Source organism: Phalacrocorax aristotelis, chromosome 2 (assembly GCF_949628215.1).
Source record: "Phalacrocorax aristotelis chromosome 2, bGulAri2.1, whole genome shotgun sequence".
NCBI lineage: Eukaryota > Metazoa > Chordata > Aves > Suliformes > Phalacrocoracidae > Phalacrocorax > Phalacrocorax aristotelis.
Genome location: NC_134277.1, coordinates 58,768,663 through 58,782,591, shown reverse-complemented (window position 1 = coordinate 58,782,591; position 13,929 = coordinate 58,768,663). Strand labels below are relative to the sequence as shown.

General features: G+C 42.8%; 2 protein-coding genes across 11 annotated transcripts in view; one reads left to right on the top strand and one right to left on the bottom strand.

Annotated features, from left to right (window-relative positions):
* The window catches only part of TPK1 (thiamin pyrophosphokinase 1), a 308,617-nt gene extending 300,150 nt beyond the window's left edge, over positions 1–8,467 (top strand). For all 7 annotated transcript variants that reach the window (XM_075083749.1, XM_075083751.1, XM_075083753.1 and 4 more), the window contains one exon: positions 8,187–8,467. In XM_075083749.1, coding sequence (XP_074939850.1) covers positions 8,187–8,305 — 119 coding nt within the window. In that variant the 3' untranslated portion in view covers positions 8,306–8,467. The remainder of the gene's footprint in view (positions 1–8,186) is intronic.
* A 1,283-nt stretch (positions 8,468–9,750) lies between these two features.
* SEC61G (SEC61 translocon subunit gamma) lies at positions 9,751–13,519 on the bottom strand. 4 transcript variants are annotated; one of them, XM_075083757.1, is made up of 4 exons: positions 13,115–13,519; positions 12,047–12,146; positions 10,727–10,829; positions 9,751–9,860 (listed from the first exon to the last, which is right to left on the bottom strand). In XM_075083757.1, exons 2-4 carry the CDS (start codon positions 12,138–12,140, stop codon positions 9,851–9,853), a joined length of 207 nt encoding a protein of 68 aa, XP_074939858.1. In that variant the 5' UTR covers positions 12,141–12,146; positions 13,115–13,519; the 3' UTR covers positions 9,751–9,850. The 4 variants fall into 4 exon arrangements, with proteins under 4 accessions (XP_074939858.1, XP_074939856.1, XP_074939857.1 ...); XM_075083755.1 differs by lacking the exon at positions 13,115–13,519 and adding an exon at positions 12,915–13,011; XM_075083756.1 differs by lacking the exon at positions 13,115–13,519 and adding an exon at positions 12,501–12,743.
* Positions 13,520–13,929: the final 410 nt, after the last annotated feature.

The following is a 13,929-nucleotide window of genomic DNA, read 5'->3' as shown; positions in this document are numbered from 1 at the left end:
CAGCCTGTGCTGCAGAGTCCCTGCTTAGAGTCTTTGCCAGCACCTGAACCGGTGGAATAACCACCTGGCCCTGCCTGCTGGAGCCCCATCACTCCATAGCCTGTCAGTGTTCTTGTGAGCCTGCTTGTACGAATCTGTTGAAATTACAAATCCATTGTTCTGTGCCACAAAACAGGTATCAAAAGTTCAAATAGTTATTAAAAATGCCCAATGCAATCCCTGCTTATTCAAAACTCCCCTTGGCCCTAGGGGGATCTGTGCATGACAGGCTAGCCTGTCCCCTCCCAGCAGACTCTGCAAGCCTTTATGGTACTTCTGTGTTGTGTCAGTATTGAAAATAGTTTGTGTTTTATTGTAAATTACTGCTATTTGTAACTTCCAGTTCTGTAGTTCCCACTGCACAGGGATCAAGGACCCAGTTTTTCCTTTGTATACATCAGTGTAAATCAAGATTAACTCCAGTGAAGTCAGTCTAATCACAAGTGTAAAACTAGGAGGAATGAAAGGAAAATCAGGCTATAAACTATTTGGGTTTTATTTTTAAATAGAAAAATTAATGCTGCTGTTCTGCAGACACAGGGTGACCTGCAAAGTACTAGCTCATGCGTTACTAATGCATCTCCATTTAAATGCAGATTTTTGCTCCTAACACAGAACTTCAGGGAAATCCTCTCCAGATAAAATGTAATAGGATACCAAATGGTAATTCAATATTTCACTTTAACTTGTGTTTCAGCTTATTGATCTTAATATTCTATCATTTTGATGCAGCGTTTGCCTAGGGGGAAGAGGATTACATTCACTATAATAAAGCTTTGAATAAATAATTAATTATTTTGATATTCCAAAACATCCATGGCAGCAGTGGCAATCTGCTTGTATTCCTGTACCTACTTCTGTTTCTGGTGGTGGACATCAGCAAGATGTGACTTTACATATTGCAGGAAGTAACTGAGATACAGGGCTGAGATAAGGAAGCATAGTATAGGCATCATGGTATCTATATGGGACACAGTTATCGTGATGGTGTTTGTTCTCAGTCATTTGTGGTCACAGTAGTAAGACCCTGACTTGGTGAAATCCCCTGAAGTGAGGAACCTTGTTCTACGCTGCTGCACTGAAGGGCTTTCCAAAGGCTTCCATTTTCCTACATGTCTTCAGATAAAGATATGGGTTGTGACTGGCCATTCTCACACCAAAATCACTTCCTTCACTAAATCTACTTCTGGTAAGGAAGGACTGTGGAATATCTCAGTTAGTGATAGCCTTGGCTGCAGTGATCACGATATTACGGAGTTCGGGATCCTGCTGAGCATGCTGAAGGTCAGCCCTAAGACAAGGGTTCTGAATTTTGGAAGAGCAAACTTCAGTTCACTCAGGGCTCAGTTGGGAGGGATTTGATGGGAAGCTTCTATGGAAGACAAAGGAACTAGTGAGTGGTGGGACTTCTTCAAGAACTCTCTATTGGAAGCACAAAGCCAATTTATCCCCTACAAAGGAAAGGGAAGTAAGCAGAGCAAGAGGCCCCCGTGGCTCAACCATGACCTCCTGGGTCTATTCAAAGCCAAAAGGGAAGCATACCAGAGATGGAGGAGTGGAGGATTATCCGTTAAGGGCTGCAAGGGCATTGCCAGAGCATGCAGAGATGCAGTTAGAAAAGCAAAAGCCCAGCTCGAAATGAAATTGGCCATAGATGTCAAAAATAACAAGAAATGTTTCTTCAGGTATGTCAACCATAAACAGAAAAAGAAAGAAAACTTAGGCCCACTGCTAAACAGAAAAGGAGATTCAATCACCAACGATGCAGAAAAGGCAGAGGTCCTCAACACCTTCTTCACCTCTGTCTTTACCAGCACTGTCGGGTCCCAGGCTTTGGGAACAAAATTGCCAGTTGATCCAAACACCAACCCACCATCAGTGAAGGAAGAGTTAGTACATGAATTACTACAGGAGCTTGACTCCCACAAATCAATGGGCCCTGACGCCATCCACCCGAGGGTGTTGAGAGAGCTGGCTGACATCATTGCAAGGCCACTCTCCATAATCTTCGAGAAGTTCCCTGAGGTCCCTTCCAACCTGTGATTCTGTGTGTGTGTGTGAAGTCGTGGAGAACAGGGTATGTCCCAGAGGACTGGAGGAAGGCAAATGTTACCCCTTTCCACAAGAAAGGCTCGAGGGAGGATCTGGGTAACTATAGGCCCATCAGCCTTACTTCAATCCCTGGGAAAGTTATGGAACGAATCCTCCTGGGGGCCATCACAAGTCAAATGAAGCACGTCATTGGGAAAAGCCAACATGGCTTCACTAAGGGCAGATCGTGCTTGACAAACCTGGTGGCCTTCCATGACAAAGTGACTTGCCTGGTTGACATGGGGAGGGAGGTGGACGTTGTCTGCCTGGACTTCTCCAAGGCCTTTGATACGGTCCCCCACAGCCTCCTCCTGGAGAAATTAATGTGTTATGGCCTAGACAAGTGGTCTGTGCAGTGGGTGGGGAACTGGCTGACAGCTGGCACCCAAAGGGTGGTGGTAAATAGCGCCTTTTCCAAGTGGCAACCTGTCACAAGTGAGGTGCCCCAGGGATCAATATTGGGCCCAATGTTATTCAGTATCTTTATAAGCGATCTGGATAATGGGATCAAGTGTAGCCTGATGAAGTTTGCTGATGACACCAAATTGAGTGGGGAAGTAGACACTCCAGAAGGGAGAGCTGCTCTGCCGGAAGATCTGGATAGGCTGGAGGAGTGGGCCAACAAGAACCTTATGAAGTTCAACAAGCAAAAGTGTACGGTCATACACCTGGGAAAACATAATCTGGAAGTGCAGCACAGACTGGAGTCCACCCAGCTGGAGAGCAGCTCTGTGGAAAGGGAGCTGGGGGTCCTGGTGGACAGGAAGCTCAACATGAGTGAACAGTGTGCTGCCGCGGCCAAGAAGGCCAACAGGGTGCTGGGTTGCATCAAAAAGGGCATCACCAGCAGAGATAAAGAAGTCATTATCCCACTCTACTCAGCGCTTGTCAGGCCACACCTGGAGTACTGTGTACAGTTCTGGTCCCCTCTATACAAAAAGGATGTGGACAGGCTGGAAGGGGTCCAGAGAAAGGCCACCAAGAGGATCAAAGGATTGGGAAGCCTGCCATATGAGGCTAGGCTGGGAGAACTGGGTTTGTTCAGCCTTGAGAAGAGGAGGCTTAGAGGGGATCTCATCACCATGTACCAGTACTTTAAGGGGTAGCTACAAAGAAGATGGAGGCTCCCTTTCTACAAGATGTTACATGGGGAGGACAAAGGGGAATGGACACAAGTTGCTAATGGGGAGATTCTGATTTGACACGAGGGAAATTTTTCACAGTGAGGACAGTCAACCATTGGAATAATCTCCCCAGGGAAGTGGTTGACTTGGCCACATTGGACACTTTCAAGAGTCGTCTGGAGAGGGTGCTGGGCCATCTTGTCTAGACTGCGCTCTTCCTAGAAAGGTTGGACTAGCTGATCCCTGAGGTCCCTTCCAACCTGTGATTCTGTGAGTTGCACCTCATAAACTCCTCTTGCGGTATGACCATTAGATACTGCAGTTAAAAGCCTCTCTCTCAACTGTCTGGATTTCATTGTGGTTTTGGTAGAGATGTAGGAATAACCAGAGGGCCTGCTAGTTCAATTAAGCCTTGCAAATTAATTACATCATTTGCTTTTGCCATCCATGATATGTTTGAGAAGAAATTTCTTCTCTGTATATGCCTCCCTCAAGACCTGCTTAAGTGCAGCTTATAAGATGTACAGGAGACCTTGATATAAGCGCTCTTCTGCCGGACTGAACTTTAAATTTAAGTATCCTAAATGGTACAATGAAGTCATAGAAATAATTTTTATAAGCCTACTATATCATGAATACAGTTATTATGGGGAGTAACCTGATATTGAGAGTTAGTGTTTTTGCAGCACCTAACGCGACGAGACCCATTCTAGTTATAATTAGTCCACACTGTTTCTCAGTTTCCAGGCTGAAAGCCTGCAGCGCAACAGTGAACCTATTGCAAGCAAGGCTTAGGTCTCATTTTCAGTACCATCCATTAAAGCTCCCAACCATGGTAGAGGTATAAATACGGTACGAGTTTTTAAAATACATGTTTAGGTTTGGGATTTTTTTTTTTAATGTAGCTTGATTGCTTACAGGGTGCATTTTGTTAACATTTCCAAATGTTCTGGCAACCATTATATTAACCAATTTTCAAAATCTTGCATATGAGATTAACATTTTCCACACGGCCTCCTTAGAATTGTGTATTTTTAAAAAAACAATTATCAAAAGATGAGCAATTAAACAGTGGAAATGGGCAGTCTTAGGGCTAATGAGACTCCTGTGTCATATAATTTGGTCAGCAAAAGGGATGTCTGAGAAATAACAACCTTTGTGATTATGGTCCTTTGGGAAGCTCACCTATGAGCCCTCAGATTTCTTCTCTAAATTATTTCCAACATTCTCAAACCCTGACAGATTCAACTGCCTGCTAAACAAAACAAAAACCGCTAGAAAAACATTCCTCCACTACCATGTCAAAAGAAGCCTGCCCATGACTATGGTTAAGTCTGAATTATTCATATATGGCAATCCATCAGACAGAAATTAGAATCTTTCGTTACCAATAAGAACACAGGGTACACCATAAAAACCCATCTCATAATAGATTTTGTTGTTTGGTTTTTGTTTGGTTGGGGTTTGTTTCTAAAGGCAAGAATAGCGTTTGCTCTTAGTTCTGAAGGCCAGAGTTATCAGACTTCAAAACCACACCACAGAACTCCTACTTAGTTACCTTGTCATGTAACCACTTATGTCCCCCACTACTTTCCTTAGAGGCCCGGCCACCTAGGCTCAGTGCCACCGAGACATGCTGACTTTATAGATGGAGAGTATTGAAAAATAGTATAGCTACATTGGAGGAACTGGCTAGAGTATTTTTGTCATCAATAGTCTATTATCAGTAAACACAGTTCGATTGGAACTAAAGCACTAAACAAAACTTCAGGGATAAAAAAGTCTAACACTGCTGGAAGAGCGGGGTGTTGTTTTCAATGAATCAATTCTGGTTTTATCCAAATGAGGTCTTGAAGGTTCTCATGGAAAAAAAAAAAAACCTACTCTTCCTCTAAAAGAAAATTTTCACTGATCCAAAATAAAATTTCTTTTAATTAGAGAATTCTGAAATCTCAATGTTTTTGAGATTTAGCTTTTTTAAAAAAGAATCACAATGTGAAATCCTTTATTAAAATCAGTTTAGGTACCCATCCAAACTATAAATACTTAATATTAGAAAATAAAAGTTGTTTTCTTTGGAAGGCACTTCCGAAAAATAACCTCAATAGTGAGAATGGTTTGGGTTGGGTTGGTTTTTTTTTTTTTGTGATAAGTTTTTTCCCAAGGCATAAGTTCTTGCAAGGACTTAACAAATAAGACTGAAAGCCATTTAATGAAAGAGAATGGATCAGGTATGAACTGATAAAACTTCCCACTTCTTTGACCTTGTAAACTTCACATCATAGTGCATGACACAGCAGGAAGTTTTCCTAGAAGCAGTAGGTATGTGCATCCTCTTGTTTCCTTTACTGGCTTAAACCTAGTTTTTCACATTAATTACTGTTCATTTATTGAATGGAAAGCATGCATTTTTAATTATGTTAGTTGAAATGTTGGCTGGTTGTGAAACCACATACTTGGAATTGGTCCATTTGAGCCACGTGAATCAGCAGTACTGTTTTATAGTTTTTGCATTTTTTCATTTCAACATTTCAAACTGTGATCCTTGCAGAGAAGAAAATCTGGTAGAGAAAGATAAAAGGCTCCATCTAGTGGGCAAGAGCTTTTTATTTAAAGAAGAAAAAAGGCAAGATTTTCACTTAATTTTATGCATGAAGAAATAATGCTTTAGATTTTGTTTCATTAAGCTGCCATGTTGTTCTTAATTCTTGCCTTCTACAGAGCCTTTATTCCATATGCAAAGCTGAAACATTAAGAATTATTCTGACAGTCTTGAGCAAAGAAGTAATGATACTAAACGAGTGGGTTTATACAGAAGAAGAGTAAGAGTTGATCCATTAAGTTCTTCCTTCCCCCTGCCCCAGGCTTCAATATATAGTAACCAAAAATGGATAATTTGTGTGTCAACAAATATTTTAAACTCTTTAAGGTTATTTCCTACTTAAAACTGACTGGAAACATTCACAACTTGATCGTAACGCTTAACACAGTGTTTTGGGAGTATTTTTACACACAGTGACTCAGCCCATGTGTCACATCATCTTCATTAAATGACCTTTTTACCTGCTAAGGGTGAAATCTGGGTTCTGTGGTAACTCAGTCCAGTGCATCAGCTTCTGACAAGGCATAACCCCATCGGCCTGTGCTATTATCTTCCAAAGTCAAAGACCAAAACTCCTGTCTGGGAGCCTGCCCAGCACTGGTGTGTGTCCAAAATCATCCTGATAGAATCTAGCACCTTTATTTTAGGTACATAATTGATCTAGTACAGTACATTCCCCCACCCCACCCCCACTCTGTTGCTGAACTTCAGCACTGCATTGCAGTTATGCTTCAAACTCCCAAGAGGTTCAAGTGGCAGGACCCTTCAGTTTAAAGCAGTAGTGAAACTCGGGTGTTACTCTCTCATTCCAACCAAATACAGCTAGCAGCTTAAACCTTCTTTTCAGTTCATTTCAGGCTAATAACAGGAGTGGGAACAGGAGCAAGTAGTGGCAAGTGCAGATTTGGCAGAAGAGACACTGGACCACACTGTATGTCCTGCCTTTTGTCAGACTGTCTCTCATTTTCAAGCCATGCAGCCTGGCAAGATCTGTTCCTCCTGTGCAGCTTCCAGCAGTGGGTATACAGTGTAAGATGTATTGTAATGACATGTTACTACACCAAGTTTACTATAGCCCATGTTCACATCCACAGTTGGAATATTTGTCTCCTGTCTGAATCACAAAATGGAGCTTCACATGTTGTTTTGCACACCTTTTGATCACAGGGATCTCCATTTGCAGTCAGTCACTTGATAGCAAATCCAGAGGACGACTCCTGCAGTATTAAGGCATGATTTGGCAATTCTGACAAGCCACGCAGACTTACTGATGTGCCTGAGCAGTTCTCCCCAGCTGCAGCTCTGCTGGTGTCCTTCATAGAAATGTAACCCTCAGTAGCACCAGTAAGAGCTGTCATTTGGCTTGTTCTACAAACTAAAATGAAAGATAGTCTTAGAATTCTTGTTCTGAACCTTTATATAAGCAAGGACTAATACAGAACTGACTAGTCTCAAGAGTGGCTTTGGAGACGTTCATATGTTGGCAAAATGGAAGCAATGCTATCTCCAAAAGGGAAGAAATGAGAGATAAAAGTTAAACTGCGGGTTGTTTGTTGTTTTCATTTTGGGGCCAGCTTTTATCTTTGGTCTCAGCTTGTAGAAAGTCCATGTAACCATTAAACTACATTAGCTAAAACAATAGAAAACAGTTGTTCAAAACTTCAGATATTTAAAAAAATGTCATTACAATTGCACTGTTAGCTGTTTTAAACTCTCCTAAAATTGACATTAGCTATTTGTTAGAGTAATGCCACTTGGTTTCTAATGCACATGCGCACCTACCTCACTAGGCACGCCATAGAAGAAAAGATGCAAGTCACTTACTTCAAAGCAAAAGTTGTTAAATAACACCACTTTTAACTGCTGGCCTTCGTTCTGGAACTGTTCACATTTAAAGAGATTATAGGCTTGCTGCTGAGCTAAAGCAAATCCCATGTTTGGAACTACAGTAAGATACTCTGCCTCTTTTTACTTTAAATACCTCATCTAGCACTGGTACTTGAGCTGATGCTAATGAAATACAAATTTCCAGATGTGAAACTCTGGGGATCATTCAGCAATCTGCTTTTGTAATAATCCGCTGTAAACTCAAAATGCTAATTTGGGGATTAAGTATTAATTTATTCCCTCTACAGGTCATCAGATACACTCTCATACAAGCCTTCTAATTAATATTTAACATAGCTATTTCAGATGTTGTTTACCTGGGTTAGATTTACTCAGCTGGTTTTTTTTCCTTCTTTGCAGGAACAGCACTCCTCACAGCAATAAATGCACAGTAATGCATTTGTTTCAAGAGTACCACTAAGTCTTTTACTTACTTTTTGTAGCTAACCAGGTGCTGAAGTTTGGAACACTCGTCAGTACTTCCAATACCTATGACAACTCTGGGATTGTGACCATTGAGACAGACAAGCCTCTGCTGTGGACAATGGCTATCAAAAGATAAGATGAGCTACAGCTGCCTTTTCTGATCTGAGTCAACTCAAATTACTGCAAAATTTCACTGAATTAAGATGGTAAAGCTGTTCCCAAAGATACAAGCAGGCACTGATTTTATGTACTGAATAGAAAACAAGCCTGAAATAAAAGTCACTTGCGATCAAATCAAGATTAGTAGCAATAACTGAGTACTTCGTTCTGGTGCTTCACACTAAATCAGAAGACACATGAGCTGCCAGCCAATACAATCACAAACCGAAGTGAATGCAAAGAAACTGCCACTGCTTATCGGGTTAGTTCAGACCATTCTTACAAAGTATTTTATTCCAATACTGAATTATTTTGCCAAAGGGAAATAAAGTACACAGTTGCACATAACTATATTAAAAGGTGATAGCACTAAGAGTAGTTAATCTCATTTTTCTGTCCTGGTTTGTAACATTGGTAGGTGTTGGCGAAGATTTCTCAGGAAGAGTAATAATTGAACTTTTCTACTTATGAAGCAAGTTTGTACTGAAGAAGCTTCAGGTCTGCTGTAATACCAATATCAGATTTCCCAGTATTAAGTGCTTTTAAAGCCTGTAATAGAAGTAGCATTGTAACTTCTGTAAATACCAAATGCTTACTGTAAGCTTTTTGGAGTGAAATACGGGGTTCTTAATCTGAGGAGGAAGAGCATCACATCTACCAGAGTTTTTGCAGGCATAGTTTTTAAAATCAAAATATTCAATCATTTAATAATGGAAACTTCCAGGTCAGCAAATGCAGAGCCCAGTATCCAAAATGGGTGTATATCCTATCCGACAGCGTGAGCAAGTTGCTGATTTGCTGAAGGACTGCGTAGTATTTCTGACAACTACATTAACCTCAACCTGTACATCTTAGGAACCAGCTAGGTTTGGCTTTCTTAACTGTGCCATCAGAACAAGGACTGGCAATGCAAGTCCTTAATTTGATGGAGGTTTTTTCCAGTCAAGTACATAATATCACCTAACGGACTTTCAAATGCAGAAAGGAATTAGGGGGTAATGACGGTGATTCCAGAAATTAGTGATGAGAATTTCAGTTGATAGACCTTTAAATGAGCACTTGAGAGGATCCAGTAATGCTGTTTTATTGCTGCCTACTTTTGCTGGAACAATGCTGTTCACTAAGCAGTAAATTAAGCATTGGAACAGCTTCTGAAGAGAGGCCGTACAGTTGTCACCCTTGGAGGTTTTCATACCTGATTAGACAAATCCCTAAGCAAACTCATCAGAATGCAACAGTGACCCAGCTTTGAGCAGAAGGTTGGACTAGAGACCTGAATGATTCTATTAGGGTTAAAAGAAGTAACAAAACAAACAAAATAAAGCAAAAAACCCCACTCTCGTACTACTGAAAAAAAAAAGCCTGTAATGTAGACAGGTATGATCACATACACTTTAAAAGAGGAATAAGATTACAAGAATGTTTGAAAATCCAAACTGAGCTTGTTTAATAGCAAACAAGTTACAAAGCTGTGAAATCTTTGCAGCAAATGTCACAGTGTCTTGTTCTTCATGATGAATATTCAGCCGCCTCTGTCGAGAGAACAAAATAATCAGTTTCAACTAATCAAGTGTGATCAAGTAATCCCATCTGAAGTCTAATTTATCCTCCCACCATTGCCTGGTTAGCACAAACATTACTACTGTTACAGCTTATCTCCTATTTTCAAACATTTGTCCTTGCCTGGAGGACAAGGTATATCTTATAGGTAGAAGCAAGCCCCATGTCACGGTCGCAGAACAGTATTTAACCTGTTCAAGTGCTAGATAAGGAATTACATCCCCTCTGGAGAATCTGTGGAGGTTTAATTGGTACTGTTAACATATGAGCACCATGGCTGCCGGTCAACTTAAGGGTCAAGTTTTTCATGCTGCAACATTCACTCCAAAAGGTATTTTACAGAATGCGGTTACACCAAAACAGTTTCAAACACATCCAGCACTCAGTAAACAAGCCAGACCAACTTTGTTCTGTGCCCTGTCATCCTCCAGCACAATCAGTTTTCTCAACCTTGTCATCCATGTACTTACCTTGGATACCCAAATTATAAACCAGAAACAGTAGAAGTATCCAAGATCCAAATAAGGCAAATGTTCTATGGATAAACATACACTGAGGAACTTGAAATCAAAATATTTGATGTTTAGTTTTGAAGCAGAATACTCAAAAAAAGCCTGAAGACTATGGATCTAATATTTTGCCGCATGCTAAATTAACAATCTTCTTCCTGATAAAGTCCTTTGAATCAAGTAATACCTGTCATATTACACTAACATGTGAAATGTACATATACTAAAGCAACGTGGATCCTGTAGGGCTCGCTAACGTCCTCTATTTAAAATTGAACAGGTAAAACCAAATGTAAAATTCAGTGAACTGAAGGTTCATATTTACTTACACGATGATATTATTGATTGGGATATGGATCAATTTGACAAAGAAACCAATAAATCCCATTATCGCAAAGCCTATTGCTGTTGCCATGGCAATCTTCTGGAACTCTGCAAAAACAACGATATATTAGTCTAGGAAACCTCGTGTATAGCACAGAGGAGATGGGCACAACAGTGACCCAAGGAGAGATCTCTCTTTAGAAAACGGTAATGTTAACACAGGAAGCAGTTCAAAAGCAAACTGCGTTGACATTGAGAAACAAATCCACTTTTTCAGAAGACAGGTGAGATGTTAAGAGAAAAGATGCTGCTTTCCACAAAGCATGGCGAATCTCTGTAATTCTAAATAGTAAGCAGAACCAGAAATACCCACAATTCACAACAACATCCCATATCATTCCTTTGTACCTCCTACAAGCCCTGAAAATAGTTCTCAATACAGTACAAAAAAATGGGAAAGCTGCATTTATGTTTGTCACAAGGAGATGGCATCTTAAGTCCCCGCAAAAATTGCGTACTTAAGTGATATTCTCATTTAAGAAAGAAACCATGAAGTGGACTTCATGGACAACAGCCCCTCACCAGGGGGCTGTTGTCTGCCAGTCTGAAAATGAACAAAGCTCCTTACTGATCTCAAAAGATGTCAGTAAATTTCATCCCGAGCACGTGAATAAAGCATCGTAACAACTACCATTAAGGTCAACCATAACATTCTGGTTATAGTTACAGCTTCCCTCTAATATCTTTGAGAAAAAGCCCAAAAATCTTCTCTGCTATACTTCCAGCAGCAAAGTTCTTCCTGTCCCAATCAGGCAGTCACTGACACCTGTGAAGTACTGAATGGGCACTGCAAAAGGCAATCCTAGCTCCTTTTAAGTCTCCTATAATGAAGTGTATCCTCCAGTGTCATGCAACAAGCAGTTTCCTCCAGAATTTTCCCAAAGTTGACTGCAATCAGACAAACTTGACAGCTGCACTCGTTTTTCAAAGTGCACACAAGGTCTTCTCAGATCAGTTTACCTAATATGGGAAAATTATTACTTGTCTGTCTCAAAATGCCTAATTTCAGCTACTTAGCCTATTTCATAAGATGAGGTGTGATACCATTCTCACACACCTGACTAAATAAATACACACCAGAAAAGGACACATTCAAGTTTATTATATCCAGGACTATAAACCCAACTGGACAACTGCTCAAGTTTAAATCTCATCCTGGAAGCTGAGAAACATTAATGACAAATAAACCAAGTCACTTATGGAAAGATACAGGGTAAAACGTAAGATGAAATAAAGACCGTGTTCTGTTCTATTGCATGCTTTACCTTTTCTGTCAGGCTTGGTGCATCTTTTAACAAGTCGTATGGAGTCTTTTACAAACTGGCGGCTGGGTTCCACGAATTGCATTACCTGATCCATGATTACCTGCAAACATGAACAGATTTAGTACTGGTTTGTGCCAAGTATATACTGAAAGAGATGATAATTTTTAAATTACAGAAGTAGAGGCAGCACTACAAGATTTGTAAAGACTCAGGATAACTTAAAATGTCATGCTCCAACCTAACTGGGTTTTAAGAGACTTGCACTTTGCAGAAAATAAAAGACACTGTGTCAATATATAAACAGGATGACCCACCACTACCTATAAAAATATGAAAAATTAGGCCTTTCAGCAAAGAACAGGAAAACAGCGGCTCCATCACAGCTTGTTTTCAGCTTATGTCCTGTTATGTTTCCAAGAAAACTATTGAAGATTTCAAAATAAGCAAGAGTCACCCAGCTCAGGGAGCCCCCGAGCCAAAGCTGGGGAGGGCTGGTGAGCGCTGACAGGAATGCCACGGCCTCATTTCCTTCTCAATGGGCGCTTGCCGCCCCCGGCAGGACACCAGGCTGGCGGGACCGGTGGGCATTAACCAGCGCGGGGTCCCTGACACTGGGGGTCCCTCCCACCGGACCTTCTCACACCGCCCTCGCCCCAGGCGCCCCTCGGCCGCTCCTGCTCATGGCTGCGGCCGGGCCGGGCCGGGCCGGGCCGGGCCGACCTGCCCGCCCCCGCCCCGGGACGCGCGGCTACGGCCTCGCTCCAAGGGGCGCCCGGGACCCCCGCACCGCCCGGCGGAGGCCGAGCCCAGGGCCAGGGACCCCCTCACGCCACTCTCCCACCGCCGGAGCGCCCCGCACCGCCCTCACCGCTCGCGCTGCCGGCGGAAGGCCACGTCGCACAGTGGCGGAGGGCGGTGACGTCACTGCGGCGTGCGCGCAGTCGCGCCCCTCCCACCGGGGCGGAGCGGCCTTGTTTCAAGAAGAAAAAGAAGGATTTGGGGGGGGATGGGAGGTTTTTTTGTTTTGGTTTTTTTTTCTTCCCGGTTGCCCCCACCCCGCTGACTCACCCGTGGGCCGAGGCCTCGGGCGCGTAGCCTCGGCCTCTACCCGCGGTGGGGCGCCCCCAGCCCTCCCTGGGGAGGCCCGGGGCGGGGCGGAGGCCGGCGGATCCGCCGGTCGCTTCTCCAGGCGGCGCCTCCGTGGGCGCTGGGCGGTGAATTTGCTTTTCGGAGCCGTGGCGGCCGTAGGGTCCGAGAGCCCCGCAGCGGGAAGTAAAGGGAGGATGGCACCAGTGTGCCGGTTATAAACGCTGCTCGATGAAGGGAGGGGGGAAACCTGACCTGAAAAACTCCTTCAAGCCGCGATTGCCCGTGAGACGGACACCTCCTGGTGCGCCGGGGCGCTGGAGCCGTCGCGAACTGCAGGAGTGCGTCACCTTTGAAAGGGTCATCGGCTCCTGTGGCCGTTTCTGTATAGGGGAGGGTGCAGCTCCGCGCTTAGAAACGGGAAAAGTTTTTACGCTTCAGCGCCACAGGCGTGATGTAGAACACTTCCCTGCGTGAGGGGGTGAAGGAGGCTGTCTCTGCCTAAAGTGAGCCCTTTCTTGCTGTTTTTGAAAGGACAATCAGGTCATGTAGCAGGTAAGGGAAGAACAAAGATAACAGTCATTTTTATCCTAAATTTGCTTTTGATATTGTTAATTTTGGTCTAGAACTCTGTTCCTGGTTGGCTGCTCTTTTGAGTGCATATTGAGTACTCAAAGCTTATTAATCAGCCAGTCTGTGGGGCTTCTGCAGCTGGATCAGGTAAACGCTGTGTTCATCCCAACTCACTGTCAGTTTAAGTGTGCACAAAAAATTTTCTGGACCTAACTTTCTGCTGA

Coding starts and splice junctions, on each gene's coding strand:
- SEC61G (XM_075083757.1), bottom strand. CDS start 12,140: ATGGATCAGGTAATGCAATTCGTGGAACCCAGCCGCCAGTTTGTAAAA. Junction 10,830..12,046: donor CACCAAGCCTGACAGAAAAG/GTAAAGCATGCA, acceptor TTGTTTTTGCAG/AGTTCCAGAAGATTGCCATG.